Source organism: Rhipicephalus microplus, unplaced genomic scaffold (genome assembly GCF_043290135.1).
Source record: "Rhipicephalus microplus isolate Deutch F79 unplaced genomic scaffold, USDA_Rmic scaffold_13, whole genome shotgun sequence".
In the NCBI taxonomy this organism is placed as follows: domain Eukaryota; kingdom Metazoa; phylum Arthropoda; class Arachnida; order Ixodida; family Ixodidae; genus Rhipicephalus; species Rhipicephalus microplus.
In genome coordinates, this window is record NW_027464586.1 from 31,001,799 (window position 1) to 31,021,495 (window position 19,697).

Consider the following 19,697-nt stretch of genomic DNA (forward strand, 5'->3'; position numbering starts at 1 on the left):
GACGTTGCCGACTTCCTGCTGTACGACATTATTCTCCAGCATGGCGCTCCGTCTCACCTGCTCACAGACCGTGGTCGCTACTTTCTATCTCGTGTGGTTGATCATCTACTCCGATTTGTGCTACCCGTCACAATTTCACCACATCTTACCACCCTCAGGCCTTACGGGGCGCCTAAACGGCACATTGACAGACATGCTTGCCATGTACGTATCTACCGACCACACTGATTGGGACATAGCTCTTCCGTTTGTAACCTTCGCCTATAACTCGTCGCGTCATGAAACAGCGGGCTACTCCCCTTTTTATCTACTCTTCGGACATCATCCCTTACTGCCCTTCGACATACTGCTTTTATCAGACCACCCATCCTCCACTTCGTACGCTCACGATGCGATCACTTGGGCCCTCACGGCACGCGGGCACGCGCGGTAGCGCGCGCTCGGTTATCGTCGTCGCAGACAGCACAGAAGTCCCTTTAGGACCGTCGACATAGAGATGCCGTTTTTTCTGCGGGATCTCTCGTTCTCCTGTGGCTCCCATCTCGACGTGTTGGCCTCTGCGAGAAACTACTATCGCGATACGCTGGACCCTACCGAGTCATTCGTCAGGTCACACCTGTGACCTACGAGATCGCCGCTACCACAAACTCATCAGCTGCTGCACCCAGAATGAAAGTAGTCCACCTTTCTCGTCTCAAGCCCTACAACACCGACTCGCTCATTTAACAGGCACCGAGATGGTGCCTTACGGGCCGGGGTGATGATACGTGTATGGAACTGTCGTCCCGACACAGCTGAATTGGCACCCAAATGAAGAAGACGACAACGTGGTTGTAGTGGGTTGGACTCTCGAGCTTCCCCCCTTGGCCTGCATGACTGTGCGCTCTCTAAACCGTTAGCAAGACCAGCTCTCGGTGAATAAATCTTCCCCGTAACAATATGTTGTTGCTAAGTCGTTTCAAAGATACTGAGTATAGAATGCATAACTCCTTCGAGACCTCATTCGAAAGTCGCCAAAATTTCGCCATGTCGCCATTCAGAATTTCAGCTCGCCAGGAGCCTCTCAAATTCAATTTGACGAGAAGTAACCACCAGTGGCAACCCTACATCTGTGATACGTGATCCACGTAGCCGTTGACCGACCGAGGCTTCTCTCACATCAGTACATGTCACAGAGGCTCGGGCAGCAAACACAGAGTGAGGATCACTTTCTTTCTCGCAGTAAAGTAGTTTGACACCTCTTTATATCGGAAGCTTTCGTTTTGCCCGCTGAAACTGCATTTCTGCAGGGCTGCAGGTGCTATTTCGTAGGGAAAACAACCAGTCGATGAGCTTAGTGGTGTGTGTACAAGGAGGACTGGTTAGCCGCGGGAAACTGGCGCGGGATCTGGTCGCCGCCGTCTACAGTACGAATTTGCAATCTTGTTTGGAGAGTGTAAAAAAAACAGTTGGAGCCTGTTCAGTGCACCTTCAAAATGTTTACACGTGCCCACTGCAAAGTCGCTTCAGATCTTTGGGATTATTTTTTGAAATGTGGTTATTACTGCTAATTAAATGCATTTTTGGTTTGGTCGTACGCTGAGCAGTCACCTGTACTGATCGGCAAACTATCATCAGCAGCAGCAGCAGCTTTGTAATTAACGATGGTTAAGCTGCTCAAACGCACGTTGTGGCCATATTTTTGTGCAATTTAAGTGTACTCCAAAGACATTTGAGCAGTTTCAGAATGCAGTTAATGTTACGAGGGTGAATTACTTGTGCACCACTCCCGTTTCAAAAGTTTTGTTAATGAGAGACGGCGGTTAAAGTATGTTTTGTAGTCCTGAGTTACGAAATGCATTGACTGCAGTGGGTGTTTGTTGGTTCTCTGAAAATATCTAGTTGAAGTGAGAATTTCGCTCCCTCCGGATTTGGTTATCGCGGGTTTCAGATGGGCAAGTAAGTGTGCACTCTGTCCTTTCTCAATTTTTTTCTCGAAACATTTTGCACACAAAAGAGGGTATCTTTTTAAAAATACAATACTATCAACTAGCCCAAGTAGCTTCACTGTTTCCCTTTAACCTGACGCGACCAGAGAGGAATCTTCAGCCAGTTGAGGCATAATTATGGCGAACACCATGGCTTTTTTCCGGGTGCTTAGCGGTCGACTACACTACGGCTGGTCTTTTCCCAGGTCCTATTGGGGTAGCTGCAGCTGCAGCCATAGCCACAGGAAAGAAACGCAAGCGGCCGCACACCTTTGAAACAAACCCTTCCATTCGCAAGCGCCAGCAGACCCGCCTTCTCAGGTGAGTGCAGCAGACCAGCTTTCTTGCGCATCATCTCTGACAGTGATCTGTGGGCCTGTCTATTTATTTGCATGCCTATCCAAATTGAAACAAGAAATTGCGTCAGTGTAGTTGGGAGGCCAAACAATGTATTGGCTTTAAAAATCGACAACCTGACGATGTAACACATAAACGAAAACTTTGGTTTTCACCAGTGTGTTATGTTGTGTTTTTCATCCTTTAAAGCGAAAACATCTTTTACCAACACCCCAACAGTTCACACTTCTAAGCCTAAACAATAGGTTATTATAAAGGCTGGTGCACACCGGCGACTAGCAGTGGTCGTACGACCATTTGCGACTGGTCGCAAACAGTCGCGAACGGTAGCAAACGGTCGCAAAGCGGCTGCTTTGGCTAGTCACTACCTGACTGATTTTTCAGTCGCACGACTGCAGTCGCAAAGCTGCTTGAACCTATCAGCGATGCTCAATTTTTGTTCTTTTGCTTTTTCATTGCGCTGGCTTCCTGCCGCCAGATACAAACGAGTGCGTTCCTCTGGGTCCATGGCACCATGGCCACCACGAAATAGTTGGCTTGGAGATGGCGGAGCGCAGCAGCTCGAGCAAAGTGTCAAATTTACGTGGCGGTATTCGCAAAAAGGTAAACACCGTCAAAGTAAAGAGAAAATGAATTGTGCACTATCTCTTCCCCGTATTCAGAACCGTTTTATTGTCTTGAACTTTATTTCACCGCTTTCAATGCAGCGCGTTTGGAACATGTTTGTGCTGTATTGTAGGCTGTGGCAAGTCAATTTAAATTCAAGGACCGTTTCTGAATACGTACGACTCTCGGAATACTCCTTGTTGTCTCAGCGCAGCTCGGGAGGCAGGCGGCTTGCATGACCGGCCAACTCCCGCGATCCAAAGGACGGTCACACCCACTACCAGTTTTTTTTTCTTCGGAGGCATTTGTGATGCCAGCGCTGACACCATGGCACAGGGCATCAGCGCCATGACAATGTCTTGTTCTTCGCTTGAATTGAACTTGACGCTGTTGGGAACGCTGTGCGAGAACGGACGAAAACAATAAATGCAGCACGCCCGGTTTGCTCCGCTCACTCAGTTGGCGGTGCTTAGCTGATCAGCGCCGGTCTCTAGAGCTCTCGCTGATAACGAGATCCGGACGTGACTCTCCGCTTTTGAGACTTCCGGTCGCTCGCATGCAGCCCCTGCCGGTGTGAACATCAGTCACTTTTTGGTCGCCAGTCGCAAATGGTCACGCGACCGCTGCTAGTCACCGGTGTGCACCAGCCTTTAAGACAATGTGTAGCTTCTTGATTATGTATTTTGGGAAACAATCATATGTGACCAAATCCAGATCGCTTCCTGGTCACTCTAAGTGTAATGACTACAACAGCTGATAACATGGGGCCCAGCTTATGAAGTCCTCATATGTACCTCTGATTGTCTTGCTAGTTTTCTAGTCGTCATTAGGCAACTTCGCAAGCCTTTGCTATTGCTTTTCGAGCCTACTCCAATGGGTAGCATTGTCTGGTTAATGGAATTGTGTTGACACGTACTGTAGGTATGAGGCAAAACAAACAAAAAGCAAAACTAGAGAGTACCCAGCAACACTGTGAGAGCAATTTTAGGCAAATGTGACACAGTAATGAACGTAGTGTCCAAGTTGCAGTGGTCAGTACAAACCTACATGGAGAGCATGTCAGTAAGGCTCCTATTGAGACATTATGTTAGGGCAGTGCTCTGCAGACGATGAGCAGTGGAAAGTGTGTTTAGTTGCACAGGGCGTCGTCAGCCATTCGAGGGAAAAAAGTAGCGTTCGGCAAGGAGCTGCGGAGGGGTTCTGTAGTGTAGGACAATTTTCTCCAGGGGAAAGTTGGCACAAGTTGAAGCAGCTTTTCTTGATTACGCCATGTTCCTTCTTGTGAAGACCCTTTAGATACTATTTGCTAGTGGTTGTAGTGTATGCAAATAAATTTTGCTTTGTGTTGAACCTGTTGTTTCACTGTTAAGGTCGGTCTTGATTAGTACATTCCAGAGCTTGTAGTCAGTTGCTGGCGTTAGAATCTATATTTTCACCAGCTTTGTTTTATTTTTTGTTCTTCCCGCTCAATTTTCGCATGTTCCCTGTACCCCAATTGCAAAAAAAAAAAAAGTGAGGGTTATTCAAGTAAATATGATATCGTAGGAACAAAAAGTCTTATTTTTGTTGGCCGATATGTGAGAATTGTGCGAGGAGAACAGGAGTAAATGCGGCATTGTTCGTTTGTAAGGAACGATCAATACTGAACGTTTATAGCTCATTAATACAACGCTGCACGGCTTTTGAGATAGGCTTCAAAGACACGCTGTTGCCTTCTCCGAGCTGAAAGTGAAGGCCATGGTCTAGGGAACCTGCGACGCAGAATGGCTAAGCGCGTGACTAGTAGGCCTTCGAAGACCCGTCATTGTCACCGTGGTATCAGCAATAGCGCCTAATCTGACATCTTCTTGGTAGTGACAACATGGTTGCTCGCATAAAGAGAATTGCAGTATTGAATGTCGTCCGGAGCCACTCCATGCGCACCCAGTGAAACCACACATATGCGTACGACGTTGAAATGTACAACATAGAATTTCCACTGCAATCGAAAGTTATTATCTTTCTTTTGTTTTCAGTTTGAAAGGAGGGGCCCGGCCATGGTGGTCTAGTGGCTAAGGCACTCGGCTACTGACCTGCAGGTCACGGGATCGAATCCCGGCTACGGCTGCTAGATTTTCAATGGAGGCGAAAATGCTTTGGGCCCATGTGCTAAGATTTGTATGCACGTTAAAAAAACCCCGGGTGGTCGAAATTTTCGGAGCCCTCCACTACGGTGTCACTCATAGTCAAATGCTGGCTTTGGAATGTTAAACCCGACAAATCAATCAGTTTGAAAGTAGACGAATGGGGGTATTCTGTACATACGCCCGCAGGAAATGAAAATCGCGCCACTACCCTCATGCACTAGCGAGTGCTCACTCTCGTCTTGCAGTCACCAGGAATGGGTCGTGTGCGATGCCGCTGGTTTGCGAATTGTCGTCGGCGCGACAACCGCAGAAGATGCATACTCGTACTAAAGTGAAAAAAAAAAAAAAATCACAGCATATCTATGGAGGAAATGATGATGAGTGGGGTGAAGCGTCTGTAAGGCCGGCCATTTGTTCTTGCTTCCGTCTATTTGTGCGACCATCCGTGCGTCCATCTATGCGTCTGTCCGCCTGTCCATGTGTCCATCCCTCGGCGCATCATCCGTCCATCTGGCAGTCTGTCTTCTAGTCTGTCTATCCGTCCGTCCATGCGTTGTTTTAGTGAACACTCAAAGTACCGCCATCTCGCATCCCTTGTGGCACATACCCGCTCTGCGTGTCTGTTGAACAGTCCGTCTCTGTCCGTCCGTTACATGTCCGTCCGTCTATCCATGCGTCCATCCGTGCATCCATCCAGTGAACACTTCAAGTACTGCCATCTCCCATCTCGCATCCCCTGTGGCAGTACCCGCTCTAGAGCGGGTACGTGCCACATGGGATGCGAGATGGGAGATGGCTGAAACACTTTTTCAAGTAACCATGGAATGAATTCACTGGAAGAGCTTATTGCCTTATGAATTCAACGCCAGAAAAATTTCAAGAATCCGTCCAGTGCGAGGGGAGATACAAAGGTGTTTCGCGTGCTGCAATTGTATTCTCCCTTCTCCCGTCCCGACGAAAGCGCTGAAAGCTAAGCAGAGAGGAATGGTAGGGCCACAGAAAAACGTCACACATGCCTCGTGACCTTAAGCACTTTTTTTTTTCTTCGAATGTGTGGCTTTTTCAGTGTGATTGCGCGCGTACACGTGGATAAGTAGCAGCCACCCGTGCCGATCTCTGTAACGAGCGAGCGCCATGTTCAAATTAGCCAATGGCTTATAGATGGGCTTACTACATGTGGTTTTCGGGCATATTGCGTGATTTGACGAGAGAAGAGAAAGCAATTTCTAGCTGACTATGATAATTTATTGTGAATTCCAGGCCACATGCTTTGCTATAATATTTGGCTCACGTGTTGTCGGAAGACTCTACTACCGATCGGCAGAGTTTTCTGACCATGCTACGAAAAGTGTTTTAGGGCCCCTTTAAGGAGCTTCGCTCCTAAAATAATGGGTGAAATTCCTCGGTTGTCAGTAGTGCAACTTCATTATATCAAGGATGTCTCCCACTGCCACATTCTCATACAGAGGTCGCAAATGCACGTGTTTGGGTTCAGTGATGGAGTAATGGCGAGAAATGAAAAAAAACATGATAATATTGAAAAATTCATTGTGTGGAGGTTTGTTATAGGCAGGCTTAACTGTATTTTCATGTTCATCAAGAAAATAAATGTTCTTGACGTAAAATACAAGGTTTATTGTTTTCATAAAACTCTCTATAATTCAAAATTCGGTTGATTTGGACATTCTTTTCTAGTCCTATGAAATACAATTTAACGAGATCTTACAGTAATTTCGTTTTCTGGGGAAACCCCTGGAAAAAACCAGCGCCACTAACTCTGCGACAACTTCTCGTGACAGCACTGTGAGCGCTACAGAACCAAAGCGCGTGCCTACATCTCTCCCAAAAAATAGTACTTCAGTTTACTGGCGATTTTCTCATTTTTTTTCTTTCTGATTGAAATGGTGCTTTACTTAATTATACAGCCATGGAAAGTAGTCATGGGTAATATACAGTTATTGTTCACTTGGCAAGAATGTTTCCTTTTACTTCTATTTCTTAAGAAGCACTACCTTTTCAATATGACCTTCTTCCAAATAAACGTGACATTTATGGCGTAGTGATTACGTGCGGCTGCAAATGCACTGTTTTGTTCTCTAAATGACATATACTCATAACATGCCGCTAAAATGGACATGGAACAATCAAAATGTCACTATTATTCACTGTTTTGATGTAGATAATTTTCTAAACACATTAGCGAGGAAAACCAAAATCAGCTGCAAGCTGCCGGAGTATGTACTTACAAAGCGACACAAAAGTGTGGAAGCCGGCCTCCGTAGCCTTCGCTCGAATGTCAAGGTAAGTCGTCATCAAGTGACAAAATTATAGACACAGTCGACGCATTCTCGGAAGCATGCATGCGGCCTATTCGCGCCAACTTATATACTTGTTTGCCCCTAATGCTTTGCATTGCCTCCAATCATTTGCTTCTTTACATCACCATATTAGTCCTCAGTGCCTTCTGACAAGTGCAGCACTGCTCATGCATTTGTTTCCTGTCGTCAACATATGTGAAGCAAAGTGGTACTCTCCTTGCTATTGTTGTGCCAGTGAGTGTTTGCATGTGTATTGTCGCTGCAGGAAGCTGAAGGCAACCATTGATGAGTACACGACACGTGTTGGACAACAAGCTGTGGTTTTGGCAGTTACACCTGGCAAGCCCCAGAACCATTTTAAGGTGCGTTTCATCTTCTTTGGCTGCGTTCTGATGCATAATATATTGTCATGTGGTAGTGACGGTGAAGAAGGCAGGACGTTTTATTTGGGCGAACTTCTGCCCAGTTAATGAATATGCAAGGCACACACTGTATTCTGATAACGAGAACAGTCTCCTGCTATCGATTAGTCGATAGCAGGAGACACGGGTTGAAGTGCTGCACCATTTGCACCATCCTGCTCCAAAATGCATTTTGCCAAAACTGCTCCCAAACGGTTTTTGGTGCTTTGAATAGTGGAATGGCTCTGAATAGTGGAAAGAAAAAGTGTGCAAAGTAGGACAGTAGATGCTGAACAATGCACAATGCTTTTAGCATTCACAGTGAACTGTGAAAATGTTCAAGCACTTCAAATATTTTAATGAATGGTTACATATTCAAGTTTGCTTTGATGGAAATTCAAATTTGACATTTTGAAGCATTCGAAATTCAGTGGTTCCACTGCTGCGCCAACTGCGTCAAAGTGTGCCAAATCAGATTTACTGCACCATCCTGATAATATCAACGAAAATTGCACCAAACTGCTCCAAAGTCGGATTTGGGAGCGTCTATCACCGGCAGTAGCCACGCTGGCTCGTCAAAACCTGTGGATCTTTTTCTCGGGCCACTAAAGTCACAATCGCGTCCCTAAAATTATTCTGCTGAATTAACAGCGGTCGCGCGTGCGTCCTAAGTAATTCACGATGCTATGTATGGTGCGGACGCAACTTCGGTTGTGCAAGTTCGCCTAATGGTGAAGCACGCTCTCCGCAGGGGCTCGTGACATCTAGTCCAATCAGTGCATGAAACTGGCGATGATTTGTCGGTGGACTTTTTGATATCGCTTTCTAATTTCCCGTGCTTTGCGCTCACAGAAGAACACATGCGCGGTGGAAACGCGTTGACACCTTTCGTTTAATATACCTTATTCATGAATCTTCATTCATATTCGATATATAACAGTATAAAGCCTGTGAAGTGTTGGGCTTCTTGTGTAGGAATGCAAAACACTTCCTGGTAGAAACAAAGCAACTACTGTATCAAATGAACGTCGGGCCTATAATCGAGTATGCTTGTTCAACTTGGGATCCGTGGTTAAAACGAGACATCAAGGCATAGAAAAGGTACAAAATTTATCCATAAGGGTTGCTCTCAATAATTATAGATGGCAATTCAACATGCCCCTTGCAGGAGAAAGTTTAGGTGGGGAAACTATGGAAATGTTGAGGAAAAAGTTGAGATTAAAATTGTTTAGACATTTTTCATTCCAAAACAGGTATAGATAGAGATAAGTGCATATTTCGACTGCATTACATCTCAACACGACTTGACCCTTCTAACAAAGTTACAGAATACAAGTGCCGAACTAAGTCGTTTAGGAACACATTTTTTCCCCACACAATTTTGCAATGTAATCATTTTACTAATGATGTTGCCATCGTCACCTCTAACTCTGCCTTCTACTCCTTGTAATGATGTTACGTGCCCTTTAATTTTGCTGCCATCATAAACTCTTGAGTGTGGAGCCCAATGCTCGATACATTGTTATCAACAAAACCTGTAAATGTGTATTCATTATCAACTATGTATTGTGTAACCCCCTCTCCCCCTCTGTAATGCTTTTTGGCACTGAGGGTACTCTGATAATTTCTTCCACCAGCACATTCATGTTTGTAAACGCTGTTGCGGTAAAAGCTCCTAAAACACTCTGCCATTCTGAACTTGAGATTATTAGGGTCCATATTCAAAATTTTCGCATGCTTTTTTTTTAATGTCTTCTTATTATTAAAAGCATGATTCTTAATCGGAGCAGTTGGAGTACAGTTTTAATACGTGCTGCTTTCAATAAGGAGACTATCACTGCCGGCTCTGAGGTAGGAAAGCCCAAGGTGGAGCGGCTACCACTTGTTACACGTCCGCCTTTTGCTCTCCAAGATCGATTTGACGGTTAAAAAATTTAGCATCACGTTATCGCATTCATTGCTTCTACTTTGGGGTGGGGGGGGACAGCAGTGGGAGGGGGATAGGGCTGAAGCTGCGTCGCTTGAAGGGCGCATTCACGAGCGCGCTATCTCGAGGCCCAATGAGACATGCTCCTAAACTTTTTGTGCTACTATAACCTGTGCTTCTCGTCTAAATATCTGACAGTGCTACCGCTTCAGCCATCAGAGTGATCATTGTCCCTTTAGCCACCGTTCATCTAAGTTACGCGCCGTCGTGTCCAAAAGATACTATTTGTTTTAGTTTCACTCAGGCTCTTAGCAATGAATGTTATACAAAAGTCTGTTTGCATTGAGAGTAGAAGATAGAAGGGTATAACAGCCATCTTTAATGCCTGCCGAATTAGCGTGAGTGCCAGTGATCTCACCCTAAGTTCACAACAACTCCCCCCCCCCCCTTCATTCCTAGTTCCTTTCTGCTTTTTGAAGATGGGTGGCGGGTTCCTCTCTGCTTTAGTAACAATCGATGGCAGGCCTGGCACACAGGGTGATGCTATCGCATATGCACTCTATGCAAAGAAGGTAGGTCGGCTCTTTTATTGCGATGGCAATTATATGGACAGTCTCGGCTTGTTTTCTGCTGTCATTCATCGTATATGTATACGTATTTATATATATGAAAACTCGAGAAATAAAAAAAAAGACGCCTGCGCTCGGCTCCCAGCTCGTCACGATGCGCCGACACGCGCTTATCTCCCACGCATACCTTGCCCCACGAATGGGGGGGGGGGGGGTAGATGCTTTGTGCACGCATGCCTATTCTTCGGTAGGAAGAATCGTGTATCTCGGCTTTCATCGGGACAATTGCGTTAGTTGGTTAGTTGCCGGACCCAACACAAAGGTCGCTTTGCTGGCTGCACAGGCCCTGTTTGTGAAAAGAGCGCGCTTTTCAGACAGAGTGAAGTATAACAACTGGGACACTTGTTAATTGGAGCTTATCTGTACTCGTGACTGTGTTTCGTGCTTCGTTTTTGTTTTGTGTTGAGTGGTAAGCGTTGTTAGTTCGCTCTCCTCCTGTGTATGTTTTTTCGTGCGTCATCTGTGTGCAAGCAGCGCACTTCACATTTCCATCTTCTTGCCGTTCTCAACATTAGTTTCCAAGCTGTTGCCATCGCATTCATTACTTCGCCCTTGCGGCGAAACTGTGACTTCTTTTACCTCTGCTTTAGCTGCCTTCATTACCCCTGCTCGCATGCTTTTGCCCGCTTGTAAAACACACGATGCGTGAGGGGATGTTATTGATTAGGATATTGGGACGGCGAAGGCCAGTGGCATAGGCAGGTGGGAGGAGGGTACTGTAACGTGCCTATCGCCCCCCCCCCCCCCCCCCGAAATATTTTTTGCCCATGCCATATATATATCTCAATATTACCCCCCCTCCCCTCAGATCGAGGTGCACTTCTCCCCTTCCCCCAAAATAATATAAAAACATTTTACCTATGCCTCTGGCGATGGCAAAGACCGGTCGAGAATGTCCAATTAAAAGAAAATGGCTCTCGCCTTCTGGTCATCTTAGGCGTATGCTTAAGGTACCTGTGAGGTACTTTTTTCTTTATGCACTGCTTTCTAGAACACTACGGGGGGATTTCAGAGTATAGACAGAATGCCCTAGCCACATAAAACATCGCTGCAAATGGAAAACGAAGTTTGTGAATCGTGTAGTTACAGCACAGAGAGATGAGTGCCGGAGGAGGTCGGCTTTATGAGAATAGCTAATTGACGTCACGTTAAGCCTAGCAGTATAATCGGTTGTGAAGAAAAAGAACCTTTTTTTACCTTGGAGTCGTCTAAGGCAAATGCGGGTGCGACTGTGTGTGTCTCTAGTATTGTACGTCACAGCAATTGTCTACCATATATACTGATAACCAAATTGGTTGTAGGGCGTTCATCCTATGTACGGCTGATGAGAAGCCTATAGCTAATGTTCTAGCTGCACACATTCGTACCGTGCACAATTAATGTCCCCTATCCGTAGCTCGTCTCATCGCAGCTACACTGGTTCGGGCGAATAAGGCAACAGGCTAGGTAAAAAAGCAACACTTTATTGCTATGCATTAGCAATAGCGTGTGAGTGTCGCAAAGAGATACTACAAAAAACAAGGGTAGACGCTTACGCCTTGGTCGTTGTCGTCCTCGGCTCACAGGGGGATTGCGGGTTCAACCTCCTTCTTCCTAGGCCGGTGTCAGAGAGCTCGCGCGGCCATTCGCATGCTAGTTTTGTTCACTGACTCGGTTTCCCTCTTCCTGACGAAGGTTTGTTCCTTCGCTGAGGTAGTGAAACTCGTTCTGAGCGCTGGGAAAGAGGGAATCGCGAGCGCCGACCGTGCGGGTGTTTCATCCCTTCGCAAGAGGCTTTATTGACTCTAAAAGGGACAGTCATGTCCCCGCAACTAGGCTTTCGCGCTGCTGTAAAAGAGAAAAAAGGAGGCTGGGCGCACATGCTCCCCTACAAGGTGTATAGAATGTTATTTCATGAAGTACAATTTTATTCAACTGGAATCATGTTTACTTGCAATGAAAATAATCATTAAACAAGTTTTTTTTCAGAATGGCCAACATAAAGATGTCATTAATTTTGCATTAACTAAAATAGGGAGGGCTCCTAAGATGACTGGCTTCATGAGATTTGAAATGAATGAAAATATTTCCAACTCTTCACTGGAGGCAGGAGCCCCAAAATAATTATTCATGCCCTTGAATGTAAATGCAACTTGCTTCTCCTCCAGGATGTGAAGTTAGCTGCGCATGATTGCTCCAAAGTGGAAAAGTTTACCGCTCCAAAGTACTCCAAAACAGAAAATTTTGCTGCTCCAAAGTGTTCCAAGATAAAATTTCTTCTGGTCCAATGTGCTCTAAAATAGAAACTTTTGCTTCTCCGAAGTGCTCCAAAATGAAAATTTTGCTGCTCGAAAAGTCACTCCGAATCAGATCTCGGTGGCATCACTGGAAATGGAGAAAAAAATGTACATTAGTTGTAAGTTTCTGTAAGGATGGCTTCACTGCAGGTAAGAGGTGCAATGCTATGAGTACACCTCTCTAGGAAAAATACTGCCTTAGAGTTCCGCTTTAAGGTTAAATGAACATATTGTTCTCACATCTATTCCTCTTTTTTTTTTAGGCTCTTATACTGTAAGAATAGCAAATTTTAAAATGTAACATGTTTTACAGGTTACCACTTGCATTCTACTTAAAGTCAAATCCTGCTACTATAAAAATTTGTGTCTGCTTCCTTTAAAGCAAGATTGAAAAGTAATGAACTTCAATTGTTCTTCCAATGTAATAAACCTTATTGTTCTTGCAACAGCACATATAAATGCTACAACCTCAGACCTTGTAGGCACATGTGCAACAAGACATATTGCACACGTAAAAACAGGCTTAAAACGAAGATGCACATGCAGAAATTCATATTTGTTACGGTACAAGAAGTAGACTAAAATACAATCAGCTCACTTTTTCTTGATATGCTGTGTTTCCAAATCAAGCTGTGCGGGCTCATTGTAGCTTCTACCCAGAATCATCGTCTCGCAAAGTCGCAGAGGACAGCAGCAGGAGGCAAGGTGAGCAAAAAGATGTGCTTCTTTGTCAACAGTGTTGTTTACCTTTTGCGCAGGTTCGCTAAGTTGCTCATCTATGCAGTGCCCAGTTTGCCTGATGTAGGTCTTGCCACAAGACGGAGCTATGTCATATATATATATATACCACACAGGTGCTGCAAGGGATATAGCAGACACTGTGCTTCATTTGGCAGCTATGATGGTTATCATCGCATATCTTATTTACTCGCGTAATGAACACACCCATATAATGAATGCACTCGGATAATAAACACACCCGCAACTTCAGTCATCAAAATTAAAGCTTCTTTTTTTCTCCTGCGCAATAAGTGAACCTTCTACATTCATCCACTTTTGTCCTGCAAGTAGACACCTGGCACCTTCTTGCGCATTGGATGAATGGAAAAAGCTTTATTTTGAATCTGGCGTGTTAGTGGACTAGGCTCTCACCTATGTGTCGGCTGGATCGCCTATAGTTGATAGTCCAGGGCTGAACTGAACAGCACAGCCCGTCAATGTGCGTGGAGGTTGTCAGTGGAGGCAGTGTTCTCAATACCTTGGCAATCCTATAGAATATTGCTATGTGTGAGAAGAGAAGATCTACGAGGCTGTATAGGAAATACACAAGCAGCAATTTCGGCGTCACTGGTTTCGCAGCGGCTGAGCGGAGACAGACTTTCATCCTCTTCGTCGTGCACACACGCGCATCGCCGCATGAAATCTAAATATGCATCAATGTAGCATAATCGCCGGCGGCAGAAGCGCCGTCTCGGCGCATATATATGTCAACGTCACTAGAAGAGTGGTAGTGCTTTAAGCGCAGCACATGTACAATACTGTAGCCTGTGGGGCAGATGAAGACGACTGGGTGACAGGGCCGAGATCATATGTCACAGGAGAAACCACACGAAGGACTCTGTATGTACCTGCATAATGAGTAAGCACGTTTTGATAAGTGAACTCGATGGGTTGGAGAGCAGAGCAGGACCAAAGAACCGGGCGAAAAGTCTACGTCGTGGTGTCATTGATCATACAAATGCAGTTACCGTAGTTTTCCTTAGCAGTCAGAAGGCGAGTACGGGTGATTTCGCGTGTGTGGGCGACCCGAGTGATGGCGTCCATGGCATATTCGCTGGTCAGTACTGCAGGGGATGGGATGACGGTGTCTAGAGGCAATATTGCTTCTCGACCAAACATCAGAAAAAAATGGAGAGTAACCAGCAGTGTCATGGCCTGAAGAATTGTGGGTAAATATGATGTACGGCAAAACCATGAGTCCAGCTTGAGTAGTTGGAAGAAACATACTTAGCATGCATGTCTGTAAGAGTTAGGTTGAGACGCTCCGTGATTCCATTGGTCTCTAGATAGTGTGACATAGTGAGTTTGTGGCTTGTTTCACAGGACTGCAAGATGTCAGCTACGATCTTCGTTAAAAGGGTGCAGCCACGTTCTGTAAGCAGCTGGCTTGGAGCTCCGTGTTGCAAAATCATGTCTTGTAGGAGGAAGACAGTGACATCTGTGGCGCAGCTTGTTGGAATAGCTTGTGTGATGGCGCGATGCGAGGCATATTCGGGGGCCACAGCTACGCACCTGTTGCTTGAAGAAAACAAGGAGAAAGGGCTAAGTATGTCTAAGCCAACGTGGAAGAACGGCGCGGACGGAATGTCAAGTTGTTTAAGGTGCTCGGCGAGATGATGTTTTGCGGCGCTGATATTTGTCATAAGCCACAACGTATTTTCTGACTGAGCGCGCAAGCCCTGGCCAAAAGAAGCGCTGGCGTATACGGTAGTAAGAACATGATACGCCAAGGTGACCGGCACGTTTTTTGCAATGACAAGCAGCATGTCAGGAGATGCAAATTTGTAACTGATGATTAATGCGTAGTTCGTTTAGTGCATAGTCATGCCGCTGTCCCTGGCTAGTACATATTAACAGGGTTTTGCCGTATAAAGAATACACAATCTACACAATGGCTTAATACATAGCAAGACTTCGAGAGCGATCATTTCATTATTAAAATTCAGCTTATTAGGGGCCCCGCCAGATGCTACGGCAAATAGCTTAAGCTAGTTGACTGGGTTAAATTCAGAAATATACGTGAGGGCGTCACATAAAGAATTACAGACATCGACCAATGGACAGCTAGTCTAAAGAAGGACATTTCAAAACACAACACAATTAGTTTCACAGGAAGCTCAGATTGAAGTTCTGTATAGCTGGCTATTTCTTATGTGGGAAGCAAAACAAGTGCTGCAAGAATCCTCAAAACTGTCGAAACAGAACAGTAAAAAAAAAAAGATAGCCACACTAAACAAGGAAACCAAAGAACATGCACAACAACTTTGCTGCCAACAATGGAAGAAATCGGTACCGTCATAGACAACCAACTGAGCCTAGCCAGAACGTGGGATTTGCTTTCACATTTTTTAAACCCAGAGGACACCAAAAAGTGTGCATCAACAAAATATTAACAAAATTCTGCATGCCTATAATGGCACAAAAAAAGAGTTTCTCAAAGAGGTCACAATTTTATGTGTATCCCAGGCACCATCATGTGCTTACCCCGATTATGTAAAAGTGCCAAATCCTGACTTGATAAAAAATTTAGTGAAGCAGTGATAAGAGCTATTTTGTCAGCATAGGGTCATGACATCATTACAAACAAAACCCTGCAAATGGCAAATTAACAGGCTCTATTAATGAATGCTGGAGACGAGGCCACATACCACAGCAATGGATACTGTGCAAGTCGGTGTTGTTTACACCCAAGCCTTTCAAGCGCCGACAGCTTCAAAACCTAAGACCTATATCACTAACCTCCTCTCTGGGTAGGCTAATGGAACATGCCTTACTCACCGGACTGACTAAATACCTAGAAGACAATAACTTACTCTCATGTACAATAATAGTGTTACAAGACATCATGTTACAATTGAAATGCCATATCATAGACAAGCTTGAGATATTTACTCGAATCATCCTCGGGCTTGATCTCAAAAAGGCATTTGATAATGTCACCCACCAAGCCATACTGAATGATGTCAGTAACTTTGCTTAGGTGAGCGGACATACAGCTCGAAGAAGAAATCCCAAATCATAGTAGGAGGCCTCACATCTCAGGAAATATCTATAGGTAGTGCAGAGACACAGTAAGGATCGGTGTTATCACCTATGCTATCCAAGTTAGTCTCAACTGGCCTCTCAAGTAGATTACAAAAGATAGCAGGTTTGAATAATTATGCAGATGATATTACTCTGTAGATAACCACAAGCAGCAATGAGTCAGTTGAACAACGTTTACAAAAAGCGATCGATACCGTAGAGCAATACTTTGAAGGCAGTGGTCTCACTTGCTTAGCTGCTACTATATAGAGAAACATTAAAAGGCCGGCCCACCCCAAGCACCACAACACACATACATACATACATACATACATACATACATACATACATACATACATGCAGTCGAAACCCGCAATAACGAAACCCCGCAAGTACGAAATCCCCACGGCAACGAAATATTTCCGGATCCCCGGCGAACGTTCATAGAAGCCCATGTATTTCAAATCTCACAGCAATGAAACGTTTTTGAACAGCGATCCCGTATTAACGAATTTTCTACCACGGTGCGGGCCTTATTTTACCCTTTCGCCAAAGGTTAGGTAACTGTCGAAAATATGCTCGTATGCGTGTTATGGGCACTCAAAATTCTGCTTTTGCCGCGCTAGTGTGGGTACCACCATTTTTGTTTGCTTAAATTGGCGATGGGGTCTGTGTCCGGCAACATGCCTGGCCACACTGCAGCAGGCGATGGCAAAGGGTCATGCTGGAGTGGAGATGGCGCCGTCGACTGAGCTCAACAGGCCGAAGCAACACCAAAGCTGGAATCATTTAAAACGACGAAGAGAAGACTGAAACGGGTTGCGAAATCGAGATGAAGTTACAATGGTGCCTGAGAAAAGCTTGATGCCGGAAGCTGATTCTTTGTTGATTGTGGAAAAAGAAAAGAACGGCAACAGTATCATCATCATGTTAAGCAGCCTTCCAGCAACACCATTAGGGGGTGACTCAATCCCATCCTTCAATGCTTCCGTCATTTCGTCACTTCCGTAGCCTCACACATGTGAGCGCCGCGAGTTGTGTTGTGTGTGGCTGTTTCCATCGACATCTCAGATGAACTCACCATTGATGCGTTCGTTCGACGTAGTCGAACGAACGCATCAATGGTCGACGTCTACGTCGACATTGATACGACTACGTCGCATCAATGTCGACGTAGTCGTGTACGCGGAAGTGACCGACGAAGCTATTATCGAAAGCGTGCGCGATGCTGACGACACTGAGGACCAAGATGAGACGCACGCGGAGAAACCCAATCCGCGGGTTGTTGTTTTGGATGCGCTTTACACCCCTCGCTCCTTCTTCGGCGCACATGACAACGACGTAGCAATGGACTACCTTTTCCAGTGGGAAGGGAGAGCTGTGAAGTTGTTGCATGGCAAGGGTTGGCAAAGTTAGTTGACCGACTTCTGGCAATAAATTTTCGTTCTGCTGGCTGTATCACTGTTTTTATGTCTCATATTCGCGGCAACAAAATTCTCACAAAAACGAGATTTTTCGGCTTCCCCTGCGATTTCGTTATTGCGGGTTTGGATTGTATACAACGCCCCGCCGCGGTGGTCTAGTGGCTAAGGTACTCGGCTGCTGACCCGCAGGGCGCGGGTTCGAATCCCGGCTGCGGCGGCTGCATTTCCGATGGAGGGGGAAATGTTGTAGGCCCGTGTGCTCAGATTTGGGTGCGCGTTAAAGAACCCCAGGTGGTCTAAATTTCCGGAGCCCTCCACTACGGCGTCTCTCATAATCATATAGTGGTTTTGGGACGTTAAACCCCACATATCAATCGGACTGTATACAACTTACAACACGAGATGGACACTCCATACCTTCTAGATTTTTTTTCGTTTTTTATGATACTGACCCTGCTCAGCCACCTTGACTCTAACCCCCTGTGGCCGGTTCCACGAGCCGTTTAGTTTTTTTTTTCTGTGCACGGCACGTTCCTTGTATTTTATAATTATCTGTGCACCACAGCAATGTTCACAAATGGTACAAGTGTAGAGACATCACAGCTGACAAGCACACAGCAAGTGAAGGTCATGGAACTGTCCGCACAAACCTATGGTGACTTTTTGCAAATACACAACTTAAGGCCCAATCACATGCATATGATTTTTGAGTGATAACGACTGAGTTTGCTGTCGTCATGGCTGTCAAGAAGGGCCACTGGTCACCATCGCATCACATGTTTATGGAAAATCAGAAAAAATCGCTTGTCACCCAGAAAATAGCACCACAATAAAGCACACTTGGTTCTCACTTCAAATTGTAATTAGCTCCTCATGCTTGTTAACTGTGCATGCTTCAAGGTATAGGCTACTTCTACAGTCAATCCTCACGTACACAGCGATGTGGCAGCCATGCTTTGTCGTTAATCTTGTTATCAACGGTTTGTTTTGATGCTTGGTGGTAGCTTACTGCAATGTAGCTTACTTGCTGTAATGACAAGAGCGTCGGTGTGGTTGCCATGCGGTTGTCACGAAGTCGGCAAAGTGCGTTGTAGCATTATAGCGCATGCTTCTGGGCACCCCTTGAAATCGGAGCAAACAGCATTTTTGCGGTTAAACAATTGCGAGAAATAAAAGCACTACAGTGAAATCTCGATACAACGAATTTGAAGGGACCGCGGAAAATAGTTCGTTATTTTGAAATATCGTTATAGTGAAAACATCGAAAATTCGCACTAAAAATCGTAAATGCAACAAAAGGAGTCGCCTACCTTTGCTGTGTACACATCCGCAAACGCTTGATTTTATGACGAGCGTGAAAAGAAACAAAACGCGAAGTATTCCGGAATGAGCGCACGTTTATTTGAAAAGGTCGGTGATCTTGGCCTGGCGGGTGCCGCTCAACTGCCGCAAGACGAACGCTTCGAAGTTGTCCACATTCTTATGCTCTGCTTCGGTGGCATTGCTGCACCTGCCAAGGTAAGTGCGCATCTTTCGCACGCATTCCATGATGTCGGCGTTGGAAAGCGATTCTTCTGGTTGGCTAACAGGCGCGGTCTCAGCGTCGTCTTCGCCATTGGCGTCCTCGTCGCTGTTATCACCACGAACAGCACTGACGATGTCATCGGTCGTCAGTTCGGCTGACGTGCATGCTTCGTCGTCGCACTGCACATAGTCCTCGAACGTCACCGAGGCATCCATCGCGAGTCTTTCGACGACTTCTTGCCACATGCCACTCGCGTCGCTTTCTTCGCTGCCTCGTTCAGATTCAGATGGCATTACTACCAAGCCTGCCTTCCTTCAGCAGTTCTGGATGGTGGTTG

The 19,697-nt window shown here is 45.5% G+C and overlaps 1 protein-coding gene across 3 annotated transcripts in view; it reads left to right on the forward strand.

The window, feature by feature from the left end:
* Nucleotides 1-19,697, forward strand: part of LOC119163019 (nuclear respiratory factor 1) — a 188,969-nt gene that overhangs the window by 64,456 nt on the left and 104,816 nt on the right. For all 3 annotated transcript variants that reach the window (XM_075882690.1, XM_037414910.2, XM_037414911.2), the window contains exons 3-4: nucleotides 2,174-2,288; nucleotides 7,640-7,736. In XM_075882690.1, coding sequence (XP_075738805.1) covers nucleotides 2,174-2,288; nucleotides 7,640-7,736 — 212 coding nt within the window. The remainder of the gene's footprint in view (nucleotides 1-2,173; nucleotides 2,289-7,639; nucleotides 7,737-19,697) is intronic.